A 19,739-nucleotide genomic window follows, 5' to 3' on the forward strand; every position below is an offset into this window, starting at 1 on the left:
CACCCTAATTGGCAGCATCCCCAGATAATAAGTTTAGTACTCCTTTTGTCACACAAGAATATGCACAACTGTGTGTTTTTTTTGTTTTTTTTTTAATAAAAATTAACTCCTATATGAAGGAGGAATTTACAATTAACGTCAAGAGGGCTCAAACTCGGTACCTCATACATTGATGTCTAAGCTCTATGCCGTTAGGACAAAGGCTCTGGACAAGAATATGCACAACTGGTTGGACGAGAGTTTAATGCACAATTGGTAAAAAAAATAGAGAAAAAACAGTTAAAGTCATCTTAGTAAAGAATGAGTTCCACCTCATTAAAGAGAAAATAGCTTCTAAAATTAGAAAATGAATAGGACAAAATAAAAATGAAAGAATGTATATTAGTGCTGGACGGAGGGAGTAAAAGCTTGATGGTTATAAACTAAGATCCAATAAATTTAAATAGGGCTAATAGCCCAAAAAATACCCCCATTTTTTGGTAAATATTTTTTCACAAACTTAATTTTTGAGTCAAATTTTTGTGTTCGCAGTCACTTCCTACTAAATTTAATTCATACGTGGCGCACTAGAATGTCCATGTCACCCAACCGTCACTTTGTGAAAAAATACACGAACTTTGATTGTTGTCAAAAGATATACCAACTTTTGCTACGTTGAAGTTACTCTTATTAAAGAGCTTGAATTCGTGTATATTTTGATGATCGAATCTTAGTTTTTTTTTCATCGGATGAATATGTAGTTCAAAATTTGATAACAGACAACTGATCTTCTAATTGTATCCCAAATTTATATTTTGTTCTTAAAGTGTGTTAAGTTTTTTAAAATATATAGATCTTAAATAGAGAAGAGACAGAATCCCATAAGGAGTGAGATTATAATTTTTGGTCCCAATAAATGGCCGGGAATGAAAATTTTGCAGAGTAGTGTCTATGTCTCTCATGTATTCCCCTATTTATAAAATTATTGTTGAGTCAGTCCGGGATTTATAGAGGTTTAGATTTGGGCCACATGTATTTGACTTAAACATTATTATCGGCCACTATAGTAAAATAATATTGACTACCTATCCAAGTCTAAAATTACAAGTAATTTGGGCTTCTTCTGTACTATGATTATTTCACATGCTTAAGATATAATTGTCCAATAACTAATTAATGTTTGTTATTGATTAATTAATTTATATCTTATTTATTCGAAGATTGGACTTAGTTTGAGATTCTTATTCCCTCCGTCCTAATTAAATTGAGTTATAATTTTTTGTTGGAATGTCGCAACAAAGTTGAGTTATTTATTTTTTTTAAAAATAAAACATCTAAACATAAAAACAGATAAATTGTGATAAAATAATCTGTTTTTACTTCTTAAAAAGTAAATAAGTGTTTAATAGTACAAACACTCTAAATATACTTTATATTATACTCCCTCCGTCCGCAATTAGGAGTCTCATTCATGAGTGGCACGAGTTTTAAGAAATGTTAAGAAAAGTGGGTGGAAAAAAGTTAGTGGAATATGAGTCTCATTTGTATATATTAGTTTTAAATGTAATGTGAATGGAATGAGTTAGTGGAAGGTGAGATCCTATTACCATTTATGGTAAAAATGAACCGAGACTCTTATTCGTGGACGGACTAAAATAGAGAAACGGGACTCCTATTCGCGGTCGGAGAGAGTATAGAATTCTGAAACTAAGTTAGGTACCAAAATCCCTCTAGAAATGCTATCTTTCTTTGGTTTTCTCAGCTTTGTTTTAAAATAGTATGACTTAGAATATTTATTTGAGAGGCATCAAAGTCAAGATGCAAATTCTGGATTCCTTTACATCTTGAAAAAGTATAAGGGAATTAAGTGTAAATCTTGGTTGAAAATGACTGGAGATAGCTAATATACTCCTACGAAAAGTCATCGACAATAGCTTCCAAAAGAGTTGATAGTATACAGTCAATATTCTTTAATTTATTCTTCTGTAAGTTGGTAACTTCGTTCAATCTAAAGATGGAATCGATTCGTATTGAGCTAAAAGAATTAAAGTGATGAGGTATGCGTACTATTATAATATACTCCCTCTATTATAATATACTCCCTCCGTTCCGCGGTAGTTGAATCATTTTATTTTCTGCACTCATTTTGGAAAAATGAAAATAAATAGTTATAATAGAGAGAGTAAAACAAGTGACATTATAAGGTAGATAAGAGTCTTAGAGTATCCCCATCCGTGTTCATTGGCAAGAGCACGGATGTGGGCCCGGACCCACTTTTATTCATTTTTTACTCCATGTTCTTAGGCAAGAGTACAACACCCACATCCATGCTATTCCGCAAGGACAAGCTCAGGGGTCCAACCATTCTATTATTCAATTTAAATAAAAATATTTCCACAATATTAAAATGCATTAAAAATACTCGGAAGACTATTACAAATTACAAAAAAATTAAAAATTACATAATTCAAATCCTAAAAATTAAAAATTACATTAATTAAAATCCTAAAAATTAAAAATTACATAATTAAATTTATAAAATTAATAACACCCACTACTCGTTTCCCAATTTTGCCCAAATGTGTTTGATTAGGTCTTCTTGTAGCTCAATGTGGGTTCTTGTATCGCGCATTGTGTGTCTTGTTTCGATCCTCTCGCCCACCGCCATATGCACACCTCGGCGTGGGGGAGACCTCACGGTTGAGCTTCCGGCTTCATCCTCGTCGTAAAAGTTAGCCGTCATCGGTCCTTCGTCAGCTATAATCATGTTGTGCAAGATAATACACGTGTACATGATGTTGGCGATATTCTTCACGTACCACAACCGTGACGGGGCCTTCACAATGTTGAATCGTCCTTGAAGGGCTGAAACGCTCGGATTTTGCACTGTTTTAAGGCCATTATTTGGTTCGTTTTGAGTTTCAAAGTTGCATTACATGTCTATTATTTGCATATTTTGTCTAGTTTGGTATTTTGGCATGTTTTGTGAGAAATGTGCAAAATAGAGCTAAAAAGAGGCATAAAAACGACAAAGTTTGGAAACTGGAACTGAAGCGCAACCCGGCGGCCCGCCGGATCCAATGCGGCGGTCGCCGCAACCTGTCCCAAGCATTCTGGAGCTGGCCGGCGGCTCTCCACGAAAACGAGGCACACGACAGCTGTTCAAACTCAATTTTCCGGGGATCCTGAAGTCCGATCAGAGCGTTCTACATGTCATTCTCTTCGACTTTGAAAGAAATTCGCGTTGGTACCGATATCATCTCAATCGGAGTTCTATGGAGAGAATTATGGCAGTTTTACCAAAGTCGCGCAAAGCTGTCAAGTGTAGAATTCTAGGCGGAAATTTAAAGAAGGAAAGAAGACATTACCTTGTGAAGCCAAATCTTTTCCTTCTACTATGGGGCACGAAAATTCCATCTTTACTATTGCTTGGAGGAAACTTTTTACCAAATTTAATTCCTTTTCAAGCCTATATATATACTTCATAACCTAATTCATAGAATTCACCCTTCCATAGCCTCCCCAAAGGGGAGCCTTCAAAGCTCCTCCTTCCAACCCTAATTCTTCATCATCTTTTTGCTAATTACTTCCACAGCATAAATTTGAGAGTTCTTCATTGTGCAAGGGGTTGGAGAAAGAAGCAAGAGATCATCAAAGAACTACAAGGATTCAACCTTTGGGTTTTATTTGTTTTAGCTCTTATGTTTAATTTGTCTTCACTTCAATCTATGTTTTTAGCATATTCAATTATGTTTAACTGAATTCATAGGATTCCTTGGACGTGTTAGTAACGACTTTGGTTATACAATTCATTTTTCAATTTAATATCCGTTTTGTTTCTACTTTGTTTCTTCCCTAAGTTAATCGTTACGCTTCACGTTTGAGTGACACATTCTGTGCTGATCTAATATAACTTGCTTCATAATTGTGAGAGAATTCTAGCGAGTTAGGTCCACTTAGTAGACGCTACAATTAGCTTCCTTTAAAACGACACTATTAATTGAGAGTGAGGACTTTTCAAGAGTCTTAAGAGCTTTTGGGAGTTACAAATTTATGATTGACAACCCTAATGTTAGTAACCAACGTTTACATCGCATGAACATAAGCTAGGTAACTCGTCCTATCAAAGTATTAACTATGCTAGGGTATTGTAGTTGGAATTTGTATAACCATAACTGTGAACACACATCCATGAAATTCTCTTATCTCTCATACTTTATCTTCATGATTTAATTGCATATAGTTGTTTATTTGCTTTAAATTGTTTTTATTTTCAAAAATCCAAAATTCTCTTATTTCTCTAGATAGTATTTGACGCTTAGTACATAATAGTCAGTTGCAATTATATTCCCCGTGTTCGAAATCCAAAATCCAACGGCTAAGTCGTTGACCAATCGCGTGCCGCCACGTCAGCCTGCTCAGCGGCACGGACGTGCTCATATTATCGAGCAACGCCGTGCAGCGGAACGGACGGACAGCTGCGCAGCGGCGGACAACGCATGCCGCGCCGTCGGCATGGACAACGTCTGTCCATAAGGACACCGCTCGGATGCTATTATTATCGAGCAGCGCCGTGCCGTTGGCACAGACGGACAGCTGCACAGCGGCGGACAACGCTCGCCGCGCCGTCGGCACAGACGACGTCTGTCTTACGGACAACCGTTGCGGATGTTCTTATCTACATTATTCTTTCGCTTACTTTACTTTTTCTCCACTCGAATTATTTATTACTCCCTCCGTCCGCGAATAGGAGTCCCGTTTTTCCATTTTAGTACGTCCGCGAATAAGAGTCCCGTTTCACTTTTACCATAAATGGTAATAGGGTCCCACCTTCCACTAACTCATTCCACTCACATTTCATTTAAAACTAATATATACAAGTGGGACCCCTATTCCACTAACTTTTTTTCACCCACTTTTCTTAACATTTCTTAAAACCCGTGCCGCCCATGAATGGGACTCCTAATGGCGGATGGAGGGAGTATCATTTTTCTAAAACGAGTGCTGAAAATGAAATGACTCAACTACCGTGGAACGGAGGGAGTATTTATGTCACGACCGCCCTTTTTAGGGTTAATAAATGCAGGTTGTCACGACCGCCCTTTTTAGGGTTTATAAATGCGGGTGGTCGCGACTAAAGGGGACTTTAAGAAAGGGAAATAGTCTAGGGTTTCAATAAAGAATTTGACTGAAACATTTAATATCCAAATAACTGAGGAATAATCAGAGTAATGCTTAGGTTTTGAATCCAAATACAACGGGTATCATATTTAATAATTTATGGTCCAAGAGAAGAAGGGGTTCAAAATATAATTGTGACAAATAGTATTACATCAGCGGAAGCATCCAAGATTAAGAGTGACGCCGTGTATGAAGACACGATGACCCTCGGAGTTCAAAATAAAATCCAACAATAATTCAGGTTCGACTCAACACCACTCCAAGCTCGTCGCCGCTCAACCTGCATATAAGGAAAACATATGCAGGGCTGAGTACTTGATACACTCAGTGGACTCATGCCGAAAACAAGTTATCTAAAATATTTATATTTATCATGCCAATTTCAGGTAACCACCGGGGTTTTAGCTTTAGAAATACCCGATGCACCAAAATATTCCATTGTTCAAAATCGCGGTTGCGCAACCAATTTTCCCATAGACGTTTACCATATCTGCTCATACATGACTTGGAATGTGGCCACAAACCAAGCCACTAGACCGGCCAACCCGTACGCTGACACACGGTCTACCATAGGTGTACACTAATCCAAGTAGGGTTTGCAGCCCTACAAGGATCCAAATTCGATTTAAATAATAATGACATTTAGTCATATCAGATAGGCACGTTAAAACAAAATAAGGCATGATAAACAATTTCACATTTCATTCCCATCGATAAAATTAGTTAGGACATAGTCCTTATTTAAAAGAAAGCCCACCTCGACTGCTCAATCCGGAATTACATTCTTTCCCTTGTGATCACGATTCTCTTGTGAGATATCACCTTTATAAATTAATATAATTTCAACATAATGAATCAAGCAATAATTAAGATGCATGCATCCCTGAGCTTCGATTATTTTTATTGATAGGATTACAATTTTTCCCCATTAGAAGCTTAGGTATTTAGATTAACTCCGGCTGCCCAACTCAAATACTTATCGGCCCAAGAAATAAACATTAGAACAACTCAATAATAAAAATAGATTGGATAAGGTGCTGCCAAGTCCAACTCAAATACAGCATTAGTATTTACCCAAATAAAAGGGAAGAAAGCATGTATCCTCCCTTTTTAAAACACGTACACCAACCACTTCCACTTTAACTTATTCATTCATCAAATAATGAGTGAAACAATTTCAAAGTCAAATACTTCTCTCTCTTTTTTTTATCAAAACACACGTACTGCATCACATTCCATCTGTATAAAAACAATAGACCCCAAGTCCAACTAATATTAATTGTTTTAAAACAATGGTGACAAAAGCTCCCCTTCTAGATCCAACGTTTTCCCCTCTCTTCTTCCCCCAAAACACACACGAATTGAAAAGAAGTTAGAGCTTCGTCGCCCTGCACACACCGCCGTCGTCGCCCGGCGCAACAGCAGCCGCTGCTCGCCTGCTCCGGCGGCCCCGATTCCACCCCGGAACAGCCCCGATTAAATCCGTATATAAGTTCTTATTTGATTGTCTCAATTTAATAATTGGTTGGGTATTACGTGAGATGCAAAACACATGCAAAGGGAAGAGAATTGGTTGTTGGGAGGGGTATACCTTGAACAGATTTCGAAGGAACGACCGATAACTCTCTCTCGAGTTTGGTTCTCAGTTTCCGCCGGAAAGAGTTAAATGCGTTGGTTTCAGAACATGTAGAATTGAGGGGAAATTCTGCAAGATTACCTTGAGTTCGATTGAGTGTGAATTGAGAAGAATTCTTGGGAGTTTTTGCAGATTTGCAGAGAAGCGAAAATGGGTGGGGTGAAATTTGATTTGTGAAAGGAGTATTATAAAGAAGTGGCGATGGGATTAGAGAAGATTAGGGCTAGAGAAACACCATGATTTGTGGTGTCTTAAATGGGTGAATAATTGTCAAATGATTTGGGAAATAAATTGGAAAATTAACAACTGATTGTCTGGTTTAAATTTGGAAGGGATTGCAGAATAACGTGTGAATTTGAAGGAGGAGAAAATCTTTGCGAATTGATTTTACTGCAATTCAAAGGAAAGTCTTTGGAACCAAGACAAAGATTGATTAAATTAATTTAAGCTTAAAACCTTTGTATTTCATTTAAATGTGTAACCCATAGTTTATTTTTTTCACAATATTAGACTTTTATTATTTATTTAATTTATCGGATCCAACACGGAATTGAGTCCAATAAATATTTATCGGGAAAAAGAATTTATTTAAATTATAATTTGTAATTTCGCCATCGCAAACTAAAACTCGTAAAAAGGTTATTTCACCTCGGCAATTAATCCACGGACTTCACGGCATTAAAAGCATTAAATACAAATTTCAAAAAGTGGGGCGTTACACAGGTGGTCGCGACTAATGAGAATTTAAGAAAGAATAATTTTCTAAGGTTTCAATAAAGAGTTTGACAAAGATAATTAATATTCAAATAACGAGGGAGAATCAGAGTAAATGTTTAGGTTTAAAAACCAAAGTCAACAATTATCATAACTAGTACTCCCTCCGTCCCGCTTTAGGAGTCCCGGTTGATCAATTTTGGGCGTCCCGCTTTAAGAGTCCCGGTTGAGATAAATTAATAAAAAATGCCTACAAAGTGTTAAAAGTGGGTCCCGACATCCACTACAACTAATAAAAAAATATTAAAAGTGGGTCCCAACATCTACTAAAACATTTATTTATTGGACACTCAACTAAAAATGGGTCCCAACATCCACTACAACATTTATTTATTACACACTAAACACTTTTTTCTTAAAACATGTGCCCGACTCAACCGGGACTCCTAAAGCGGGACGGAGGGAGTATTAAAGTAAACAATTATCATAACTAGTATAACACATGTGCATATGCACAAGAATTTTTAAAATCTTGATTTTAGATTGTAAATTAATTAAACAAAATTAAAAATAATATTATTATATTAAAATTATAAAAAAAAAAATGTACTGCATATACTAATAACTACGAATTATGCAACTTCAACATATTAAACTTGAAATGACTAACGAATTACAAATATTTGGATAGCTCTGATACACAATGCATGAGTGGGAATCATTTAAAATAACATTTGATTAAATTATGTGAAGAAAAAATGATCGACTATAAAATAAGGTTCCATTTATAATTATTACAACACTAATTTAATGCTCAAGCAAATATATCATAATAATTAAAAATATTACTTTATCCGTTCACGAAAAATAGTCATATTATATCATTTTAGGATATGCACAAAAAATAGCACTCCCTCCGTCCCACAAAAAATGTCACACTTTCCTTTTTAGTTTGTCCCATAAAAGATGTCATATTTCCTTTTTGGAAAAAGTTCTCTCACACATGAATATAAAAATTATATTCTCTCTCCATTTAACACACAAAAGAAAACCTCCTAAAATCTCGTGCCGTCCCACAAATGTGACATCTTTTGTGGGATAGAGGGAGTACTATAATTGAAAAAGTAGAAACTTTTACTCATATTTTATCTATTTTTTCTCCTTAATTTCTTATTTTTTTCTCTTCTCTTTTTCTCCTTATCAAATTTTTCTCATATCTCTCGTACTTTACCAATTTTTCATTAAAACTCGTGTCGCCCATAATAAAATAATTTCAGAGGGAAAAGACGAACATATAACATCTCATGAAATATTTTCTATATAAAAATTTTGTAATATAAATAAATAGGTTTTAAATCAATGTTAGACAAATTTAAATAAACTTATTACTACATTTTATGTATTTATACATTTAATAACAATAAATTTAAAATATTGACATGGAGTGATAAATTATAAAAACAGTTAGCTAAACTATTCATTAAAATTAAAACATTAAATAAGAATTAAATACAAAATAAACTATAATACATTCAATTTACCAAAAGCGTTCATAATTCATACGACTCAAATAGATCAATAATAATAATAATAATAATAATAATATATAAGGGCCAGTTAAATAGAAAGCCTATTCGATGAATATGATTCATCCCTACAACTAAAAGAATAATCTAACAACATTATCGACCTTCGTCCACATTTTATCCTTTATCTCATTCTATAGTATAATTTTCCGTCAGGAGAAAAAAAAAAAAAAAAAAAAAAAAAAAAAAAAAAAAAAAAAAAAAAAAAAACTTCATTAAATATACTACAAATAATAAACATGAAATTATACAAAAATCCATTCTTTAAGTACATCATCGATGTAAAATTCACTGAACCTCAAAACAACAGATCGCACGGTCAACACTCTAAACTGATAGACATTGATTTTGACTAGTTTCATTTCATAAAATGAATGCAACGAATTTTGATAACAGAATAAATTGTGGAAGGCTCTAGATCATCGATCAAGGTATGAAATGGTTCAATGCTTTCAAACTTTCTTCCTATGTTAAGAATAAAAATATTAAACTTGAGTTATCATCACCAAATAAAGGCTCCAGATCAATTAGCAAGATCAATTCGCAAGGTGTGGAACCTTTCTTCTTATGATAAAGAATAAAAATACCAAGCTTGAGAATGTACGGATAGTAAGTTTCCAAATATCATATTTATAGAAAAAAATAGTCATGAGACTCTTCTAATAGCTTTCACATTCTCCACGATAAAACTAAAATTGTGAGTAACGACTGATTGACTTTATTTTGAATGAATTTGATCACATTAAGAATTATTCATTACATTAATTTGTTGAAAGTTTTAAACATTTACAGTGATAATATAAAAATTTTATGCTTGAAAATTGAAACATTTACTACTATTATATAAAAAGCATTCATAATGATTAAATAAAATTAATTATTATTAATGAAGGTATCGTCACCAATCAATCATAATAATAAATTTACATAAATATCATTATAAATATTATAAATATAACAACATTTCATTTTCTATACTATTAATTATGACATATTTTATAAATATTAAAATTTTTACCAATAACTTACAAATATTTCAATATAAGGCTAAAACTCGCCTTTTATATATGTATGGATTTATAATTCAAGAGTGAAAAGGGGTTTGAAAACATAATGGAGAAAAAGTTATCATAATTCAGCGAAAGCATTCAAGAGTAAGAGTGACGCCATGTATGAAGACATAATGCCACTCGGAGTTCAAAATACAACAATGATTTAGGTTCGAAAGATATATTTTCGTTTGTTCTATCACTTGGGAAAGTGATATTACAGTTGTCAACTTATCACTGAGTTCTAGCACGTTCAGTCTGGCCTACATCTTAGACACTCTATATTTTCAAGCATAGCTTAAAGTCTCGTACTTCAACGTATATTCAATCATACTTAAATGTTATTCAAGCTTCATATGACTTCTATGTTTGCAACAAGGTTCAAAAATTTCACATTTCACTTTCATAGTGATTCTATACGAGTCGTACTTCATCGGTCATAAATTATCACCACATGAAACGTCATTCATATATTGCGCAATCAAACATGTTTATCCATATAACCTATTTGGCGTTCCATAGCATAACATCCATCGTATATTCATATATGTAAATAGTAACGCTCCGTCAATCAATCATCCATGGAAACGCATTTCCTGAATCATGCAGTTCATGTCCACATCTATATCACAATACCAAAATTCCAACTACACACACATCATAAGTTTTCGCAGTTCAAACATGTAATATCAAATCCCCGCCTCAAACAATACGATTCACATTCACACTTCAATATCTATCACATATAACACCATCATGCTTCATGATTAAGCAAAAGCAATTTCATATTCACATAATGTCTCTCGTTTCATATCTTCACGACATTTTCCAAAAGCCATGATATTTACTTCACGTTTTCCAAAATCAGAACCGCCAATTTCATAAGGAGACCATTTTCCCATCGCAATTCCAAAAATTCAGTAATTCATTTCAAAAGTCACCAAAAATATTCTTACATCTTCTTTCGTGGTTGGGCGTGACGCGTTGTGGTGTTGAACCTTCGATGTTTAACATTTTAGTCTAACGATACAAAGGTAGACTATAACTAAAAAAAGACTCTTGGGTCCAGAGCGGAAAGAACTGAGGCTCTGATACCAAACTGTCATTTTGTGTTATAGAGAAAACGAGCAAATCAAGCTTTGATTTTTATGAATTTTGTGAAATTAAAAATTGTAATAACATTTTTTAATGTATTAGAGTCAAACTAAATAGATAAATTGAACGAACAACGCTAAACCTGTGTCAAACGAGAGTGATGCTTACATAAGGAGCCCATATAAGGTATGTAAGAGAGGAAAAAGTAAGAAAAGGAAAGTGAGATAATTATTAGCGAAATGACTCAACTATGAAGGAACTTCCGAAAATAAAAAAAACGAATCAACTATAGTGGAGTGGAGGGAAAACTTTTTTTAATGTAGTATGATGTTTATATATACTGAGTTGGAGTAGTGATAGAAAAAATAATTCAATGGTAATGTATATTTAGGGATAAAATTTTAATTATTAGGTCAAACATAAAAATTAGCTTAAAAATACATAGCTCATTTTTAGATATCAATATGGCCACTTTAAGAATGTTTTAGTTCATAAATAATCTAAAAATGACAATCCATGTATTAAATTGATCTAAAAATAACCGCCATAGGTAATTGATAATACGTTAGGATTTGATTACAATTTTTTTAACACTATCTTAGGTTGAGTTCATAGTATATATATAGCTCTAATATAGCTTTGAGCCATCTAAACCTTCTTATTATAACTAACTAGTATCAACCACGTGTGGTGCACGACCCATTTTCTTTTATTTAAATTTATTTTATATTGAAAAATAATTTTATAAATTCATAAAAATATCATTGTATGAAATCTGATATCATAAATATATAAAATAAAAAATAATTATTAAAAAATATAAAATCAAACGAAGAAAAAAAAAATAACACATATATTATTATTTCAGGGTGTAAACTCATATAACCAAATAAGTTTATAAACTAAAAATTGCACACAAATCACATACTATCATTTAAATCACTTTTAGATCTATACTACAAAAGATCAATCACGAACACATGTCAATAAAAATAATATATAAATATATATTAGAAGATAGCCATATCGATCAAAATCATCAATAAAAATATAGTAAAATAGCATATATATTAGAAGATAGCCATATCGATCAAAATCATCAATAAAAATATAGTAAAATAGCATGGAATATACAACCGATATGCCTGCAAAACAAGATTACTTCGTTTATGCTAATACTATTACTAGGCATGTATGCGCTGTCAGCAGCAAAACAAGATAGTAATATTTAATTTCTAGAACTATGCACGCTACTTAATCTATGTAAATAACTTATACTTAACCAGAACAATCAAAAAATTGATAAATAAATGTTATCTATTATAATCCTTCAAATATCTCTTCACCTTGTAGTGGAAGAAATGTTGCAAGCATCGCCACTACCACAGAATATATTCATTCCTTCAGCAGCCCATCTTTTTTAACCAAAACAAAATCGGATAAATAAATAAATACAGATTATGATCAACAAACTGCAAATCACAATGCATGAATGTGGGTTTCGCAGCAGCCTTAGATTCTCCTATTTTTAACGTATAGAGGGATCAGTGGACAGTGGCTGTGGATCTTCCATTATGCAACGTATAGAGGACCGACCCATCCAGGGACAAGATGCAGAAATGAACATGAATAGGGAGCTAAGTTTTCAAAATTTTATTTAAAAAGGTAATTTAGATTATTAATTGGGGCTTTTTAAGTATGTAATAATGTGTATAAAATACAAATAACTTTTAATACATTATAATACAAAATGAATTAAAAATTGGTTTCATTAGGGGCTAAAGCCCCTTCCCTTACCATGTAGGTCCACCCATGGACCCAGTTGCTATGGTTCATGGTTCATGAGTACCACAATGTCAAAATAAGCCATACGCACACTTGCTATGATCTGGCATTAATTAGTTTCTTCTAAGGTTGTCGAAATTTATAGTACCATTGACGAGAAAAGTACCAACCATCATGTCTTTAATAGAAAACCTTATACACGGATGGTTATCTAACTTGATTTTTAAAAGTGCAAATATTTAACAACTTGATGTTTGGATAAATTGAACCGTTAGTCTGAGAAAGATAAATAAATAAAACATGATAAAAACAAACATTTTAGCCATATTTATTATATAAGCTATAAAGATTAAAGGGTTTCCCTTATGCACTAAAAAGACGAGTGTGACTATGTGACAATAGATAAAATGGGCAGCCCTCAAAATACAGACAAATTAGAGTTGTATCATGTAATACTCACTGTAATAAGAATATAGAATGATATGATGAGGTTCGTTATATTGCTAACTATTTAAGTTGCTAATTATGCTAACTCATCAATACAATGTATTAAAAATGTAAACACGGTGATATCAAAATGTCAGCACATAATATCAACATATTATATTGAAATTCAATTTCCTTCATGCTTTTGTAGTGCTAAGATGATATATTCAGCATATAATGACCCGACATTCTTTCACTTGTAATGCTGCTAATCTAGACTCTACATCCCTTGACCATGTTATGCACCGATCATATCCTGCAGCCAATACTATTTTAGACACTTTTGGTCAGCACTGTATTATGTCCAAATCCTATCCGTTACTCCCTGAAAAATCTTACCATATTGCATTTCAAGTTTTTCATTGCTCTGGTTACATAGCTCTGATGTTTATAATTATAGAGAAACTTGGTTTTGTTTTTTTAGGGCTTGAATTATGTTTTTTTATACCTGCCAACTTTGCTTTGCAGATAGCCGCCCTAGCTCTGCTTCTGGTAGAATAGCTCAGGCCGACAAAGATGACAATATACCCCTTGCTGGTATGCTTTCTAATTTGTCATCTAATTTAGGTTGCCTAAAAATATGCTCAGTGATTTTCTTTGAGTGCAGATGTCAAACATGGAACTGTCAATACATGGAGGGCAAAAACTACCCAACATGCTGAGGATGATATCCTTCCTAGCATGGAGAAGTGGCAAGGGGATCCCCATCAATATTATCCAAATACTGCCCCGCAGCGATTTGAGGGGTGGCATGGTCCTCCTATGAATGGCCCATCTGGTGGTTGGTATGGGGGACGTCCTCGAGGTCCTGCTTTTGGGGCTCATGTCCCTCCTGGTGGCTTTCCGATGGAACCATTTCCTTATTATCGACCTCAAATTCCGCCTCCACCTTTGGCAGGTTCACAGCCAGCTCTGCAGCCGGGTCCTCGAGGACCCCACCCTAAAAATGGGGATTTATACAGGCCACAGATGCATGAGGCCTACCCTCGACCAGGTATGCAGTTTAGGCCTAATTTCTACCCAGGACCCCCAGGTCCCATGTGCTTTGAGGGTTACTATGGGCCACCTATGGGCTATTGCAACAATGAACGTGATATGCCTTATATGGGCATGCCAACAGGCCCCCATGTTTATAATGGTTACCCAGCCCCTGCTCCCGATAGAAGCAATTCTCAAGGTCGAGCTACAGCGCATGGCCCTAATGGAAAAACAATGCCAGAACAAGTGGATGTGAACACCCATAATGAGTCTGAGCAGGAGGAAGGAGATCATTGGGAACAACATGTGCCACCTAATATTTCACATCATGGGGATATTCGGTTTCCCACATCTTCTCAAAAGACTGAGTGGGGTGCGGAAGAGGTTGCAGAAGAATCTGTATCCACCAGGAGGATGGCACCAAATCAGAACCCTTCCAACAGTCGTGGAAATAGAATTCATTCAGCAAACCACATAAAAGTGAAGGCATTTGAGGGAATGTCCAATACTAAAGGACTTGATGATAACTGGACAAATAGATCTGAAATTCCACCTTCTTTTCCTTCTGTTGTGCCTCAGTTAACTGTTTCTAGTGAGAGAGATACTGTACCAGATACAACAAAAAATGCGGCACTGCTACATAAAAGTGATGGCTTAAATGCAAAATTTCGTGTTTCTGATGGATCGAGTGATTCCATGAATGCTGATATTAGGGAACAAGAAAAGACTGGGGCTCAAACAGTTGATTTGAAAGTTATTAATTGCACCAGGGAAGTTGGTAATGCTGCAGCTGCTGTGGCTTCTCATAGGATTACTGTTTCCAGAAACTTTGCTGCCCCCGATGAAGTGACTGTTCCTGTTGGTGATAATCCATTGCACCCGATTGCTGTCATCCCTAGGTATGAAAGCATGATACATATATTTTTCAAACCATTTATTTGACTTTGAGTAAATATGTTATGCTTATTGCATGATAATTAATTGATTTCACAGGAGATCATATCAAGGTGGGCATCCTAGAGTTGATCATCGTGGTAAAGGAAAGTTCAATAGCCAGGAAACTGAAACTGATGGATGGCGGAGGAAGCCTCTCAGTAATGATTCCTCAGAGGCAGTTATAGCTTCAAACAATGAATCTACCCCACATATTCATTTTCGTGGCCCTAATATTGTTGGGGAGGCTTATGAGAATTCTACGATGGATCTGGTAGGAAATGCTGAAGGCGATTTGGCTGAAGTATGCGATTCTGCTGATATTGCACAGGTTGATACTATGGATTCTTGTATTCCACTCTATACTAACTTTTTCATTTCTTTGTGACCATAAATATTTGTGTTGAAATTAGCGTGCCAAGATGAAAGAGTTAGCCAAGCAACGCTACCTGCAACTGCAGAAGGAAGAGGAAGAGCGAGTAAGGGAGCAGAAGGCCAAGGCTCTTGCTAAACTAGAAGAATTGGACCGCCGAAAACTATCAGGTGAAGCTTCAAACCAGAAGGCTGAAAGAACTCCGGTCATTGGTGACTTCGTGGTGGAACATCAAGAAGTGCATACAGTTATAGGCACTGTGATTGCTGAACTCAAGACTAATGAATCTGGCTTTAACTTAGTTTTGTGTCCTGCTGTTACTTCTGCGGGGACTGATAGCAACACAAATCAGGCTGGAGATTCGACTGAAGTGTCGAGGGACTTGCACATGCGGATACAACAAAAAGGTTTAGTGGAATCTAATGTGGCTCCTTTGTCTAGAATTGAAGACTCTGAGGATGGAAGTACTAAAATAGTAGTATCACAACCAGATGATAGAGGAAACTCCAGACACAAGCGAGCAGGCTACAAACAGAAGCAGAATAATGTGTCGCAGAAAGCTGTATATAGCCCTACATTTGAGGTGCATAAAGATCATGCTCTTGCAGCTGTTGCTGATATGCATGAGCCTCCATCAAGTGACTCAAATGTGCTGAGCACATCCAATACCGTGGTTGAGCCATCATCCCAACAGAGAAAGAGAATCAATCGGAGTAATAAAACTAAACCCAAACCCGAAGAAATACATAGCCTTTCTGCTTTACCACCAGTGGCATCTAACATTACTCATGCAGATGAGTCACTTGACAATGGTGGATCTAATGATTTGGTGTCAAATTTGGGTGTGCCAATCTCAGCAGTGCATGAGCTTGATACAGCAGTGCACACTCGGGAGCACTCTTCTCTACCCAGTGAGGAATCCCGGAGCAAAGTATCGAGTCAATGGAAACCAAATCGCAGAATTCCCAAAAATCAACAGGGCCATAGATTTACAGACAAGTATAGTGATACCGTTGTTTGGGCTCCTAAGGCTAAGGGTTCAGAAGAAGTGAGTCAAAAGACTCAAAACTCTCTGCAGGAATCTGCTGATTCAGTGAAGAGTAGTAATGTGGCACAGAATAGTTCGAAAGGCAAGAGGGCTGAAATGGAGAGATATGTTCCAAAACCGCAGCTGGCTCAGCAAGGAAATTCTCCGCCTTTGTCATCCTCAGTTAGTTCATCTAGATCAACTGAGGATGCTTCTGGGGAACAATCGGGGTCAGCTATTTTTGCAAATGTCAGGTCTAACTTGGAGATGAATGTGGGGGATAGCAGCCATAGCAAGAACAAAAAAGATCACGGGAGTTTGAGACAACGTGGTTTGATAGATTCATCCGAGATGAAGAGCGTGCCTACTGGTCCAACAGATACTTCTCAAGTGAAGGCTGCCCGTTCTGTGCAATCTGAGCTTGTGCATTTTGGGAGAAGTGAATCAAATAGAGTGAATTCTGAATTTAAAATCTCTGGTGACAACTATATGTCTGCAGATTCAACCTCAGCTGCCGTGAGCAAACATCCTTTAGTGAAAGATCAGGGTGCAACAGGCAGAGGAAAGAGACATCCGATAAGGGGTCCAAGAAGCAGTGGAAATAATCCTGATCTTGAGAACACTTTACATGGTGAAGTTGATGGAAGTTTGTCTTCAGTACCGGATGTGAACCAGATGGATAAATCTATTATTTCAAAAGAAAATCGTAGCTTTGGAGAGCGAACATCCTCTCATTGGCAGCCCAAGTCCAGCCCAAGTTCTGCTAATCATCAAGGAAATAGAAATGGTGGAAGTGAATACACTACATTGGAAACTAATAGGGTTCCAAGGAAGAGTGCTCCTCCGCATAAGATGCAAACATCGCTCCAACAGGATAGGGAGAGTAGCAACTCTAGCCAGCCTCAGCTTCGGCCAGGCCAATCTGTTAACGTCAGAAGTAATGTGGCTGGTGATTCAGTTGCTCATCGCCTTCAAGACTTTGACAGAGAAAAGAAGCTTGCTATAGTAAAAGGACGTGCTTACTCCCCAAACCAAGATCTAGTTGGCACTGGCGAATCATCTCTTACTAACACAGATGATCTGCTTGAGCACAATGCCACGTCAGGATCAAGGAGAACTGGAAGGCAAAACAGTCGGCCTGTTAGAGGCCATGAATCCCATGGAGAATGGTCTTCAGAGCATGAAAACAGGTCACATAATGCCCCAGCATTCCAGGACAGGCAGAGGCAGAATGTGCACTTGGAGTACCAGCCTGTTGGACCTTTCAAGGCTCACAAACCTGAAAATGTGGAGGAGCTAGCAGATGGAGGAGGCGATAATGAGGACCAAAGGCACAGGGAAAGAAGCCAGAGTCACTCCAAATGTGGAGGAAACTACTACAGGAGATAAAAGTGTCTCATTTCACGTAACCTGGTCAGGAGATTCTGGGATTTACAAGATAATCTTCCAATTTGTTGCCTTTGCTTGATTAGGTATCTTCATCCTAGGTATGCATCTACATTTTCTGTTCTCGTGATAAATAGAACGGTAGTTTATCTGTTAACTGGTGGCATGTGCGTTGAGCAGCAGGATTAGAGGCCAGGTTAGGGCACACCTTTGCGGGATGTGGTATGTTAGATCGAGGAAATGAGACACGATAACCCATTTAAAAATTGTAACTGGTGCGCGATACACTGCAATGTGACGTATTTTCAAATGCAGCATTTTGTGCATCTGGTAAGTGCAGGCCAAAAAGTGGTTTAGAGAAATAGATAGTAGGAGTAGCATTCCATATTTTTGCTGGAACCATTTTGTTGCGCTTGATGCTTTTATTTTTCTGCTAGTGATTACATTTGCATTTTTCATGCGCGTAGATGCACCTCATCGATATTTGAAGTGAAATGAATAGAAAGATATTAGAATGGCAAGTAAGATCCAATATTCCATCAACTTATTTCACCCATATTTTATAAGCAGAATTCATATTCCATCAACTTATTTAACCCATATTTTATTATATAATTAATATATATATGAGACTCATATTCCACTAACCTATTCAATCCACTTTTCTTTACATTTCAAAAATCTGTGGCATAACAAAATAGGACTCCTATTGTAGGATGGAGGGAGTATCACTTATAAGAGCATCTCCAATGCCGGCTAGCCAATTCGCGTCGCTAGCCGGGTCGGCTAGCCGAACCATTGGAGCGGGCGAGCGGCCAAATTTTCGGCGTGGGCTAGCCAAACGCGTGCCGCAAGCCGAAGCGCTGGCCGCCATTGTGGCGGCCCGATCGGTCAGCGCCGATTTTTGATTTTTTTTTAAAACCTATATAAACGCGATTTTAGTTTCATTTTCATTTGTACCACTTGTTTTAACGAGTTTTTCTCTCTCTAACTTTCTCGTACAAGAGCATCATCGAGCGATGGATCACAACAACGAGTACAGTCCCGGCGACGAGTGGATCTCGGACTCCGATGGTACCCGTGGGATCTGGATGGGGCCGATGGGCGGGCAGATGGGCCCTGGGTTTAACGTCCCTTGGAATCAGCTGATGGGGTTGATGGCCGGAGCACCAGGGGGTGGGAACATGCCGTGGGGTATGCCGGGCGGCGGGCGGGGGTGGGGAGGTATGCCCCGATGCGCAGCGAGATGATGCAGCAGATGATGGGTATGCATCCCGGGGATGCGGGGTCACCGGGGAGGGGACACGGTCTATCGTCCCTCTCTGGATTTTTTGACGGCTTCGTCTCACACGTCGACCCCAGTGGAGACGCAGTTCACTTGGCGATGACCTTTTGTCATTGCATGACTTGGGGATCGATCTCGGCGATCCGGACCCACCCGTTCCTGGGCGGGGCGGACCACGGCGAAGAAGAAGAAGACGAGGAGGAAAGCCAAGGCGGTCGGTGAGTCGTCGCAGCCCGTTGTTGACGA

The 19,739-nt window shown here is 36.8% G+C and overlaps 1 protein-coding gene and 1 long non-coding RNA gene across 3 annotated transcripts; one reads left to right on the top strand and one right to left on the bottom strand.

Moving 5' to 3' along the window:
• Nucleotides 1-5,182: 5,182 nt before the first annotated feature.
• LOC125197279 lies at nucleotides 5,183-7,179 on the bottom strand. Of its 2 annotated transcripts, XR_007172032.1 has the most exons (4): nucleotides 6,752-7,179; nucleotides 5,918-5,982; nucleotides 5,578-5,764; nucleotides 5,183-5,440 (listed from the first exon to the last, which is right to left on the bottom strand). It is a non-coding gene; the product is annotated as an uncharacterized LOC125197279 (long non-coding RNA). The 2 variants fall into 2 exon arrangements; XR_007172033.1 differs by lacking the exon at nucleotides 5,918-5,982 and having other exon boundaries at nucleotides 6,752-7,176.
• Nucleotides 7,180-13,688: 6,509 nt separating this feature from the next.
• On the top strand, nucleotides 13,689-18,530 carry LOC125194961 (protein MODIFIER OF SNC1 1-like). The gene is made up of 5 exons (XM_048093173.1): nucleotides 13,689-13,806; nucleotides 13,980-14,048; nucleotides 14,119-15,388; nucleotides 15,483-15,753; nucleotides 15,836-18,530. The coding sequence occupies exons 1-5, from the start codon at nucleotides 13,689-13,691 to the stop codon at nucleotides 18,209-18,211; spliced, it is 4,104 nt and encodes a 1,367-aa protein (XP_047949130.1). The 3' UTR covers nucleotides 18,212-18,530.
• Nucleotides 18,531-19,739: the final 1,209 nt, after the last annotated feature.

Source organism: Salvia hispanica, chromosome 6 (assembly GCF_023119035.1).
Source record: "Salvia hispanica cultivar TCC Black 2014 chromosome 6, UniMelb_Shisp_WGS_1.0, whole genome shotgun sequence".
NCBI classification, from domain to species: Eukaryota; Viridiplantae; Streptophyta; class Magnoliopsida; order Lamiales; family Lamiaceae; genus Salvia; species Salvia hispanica.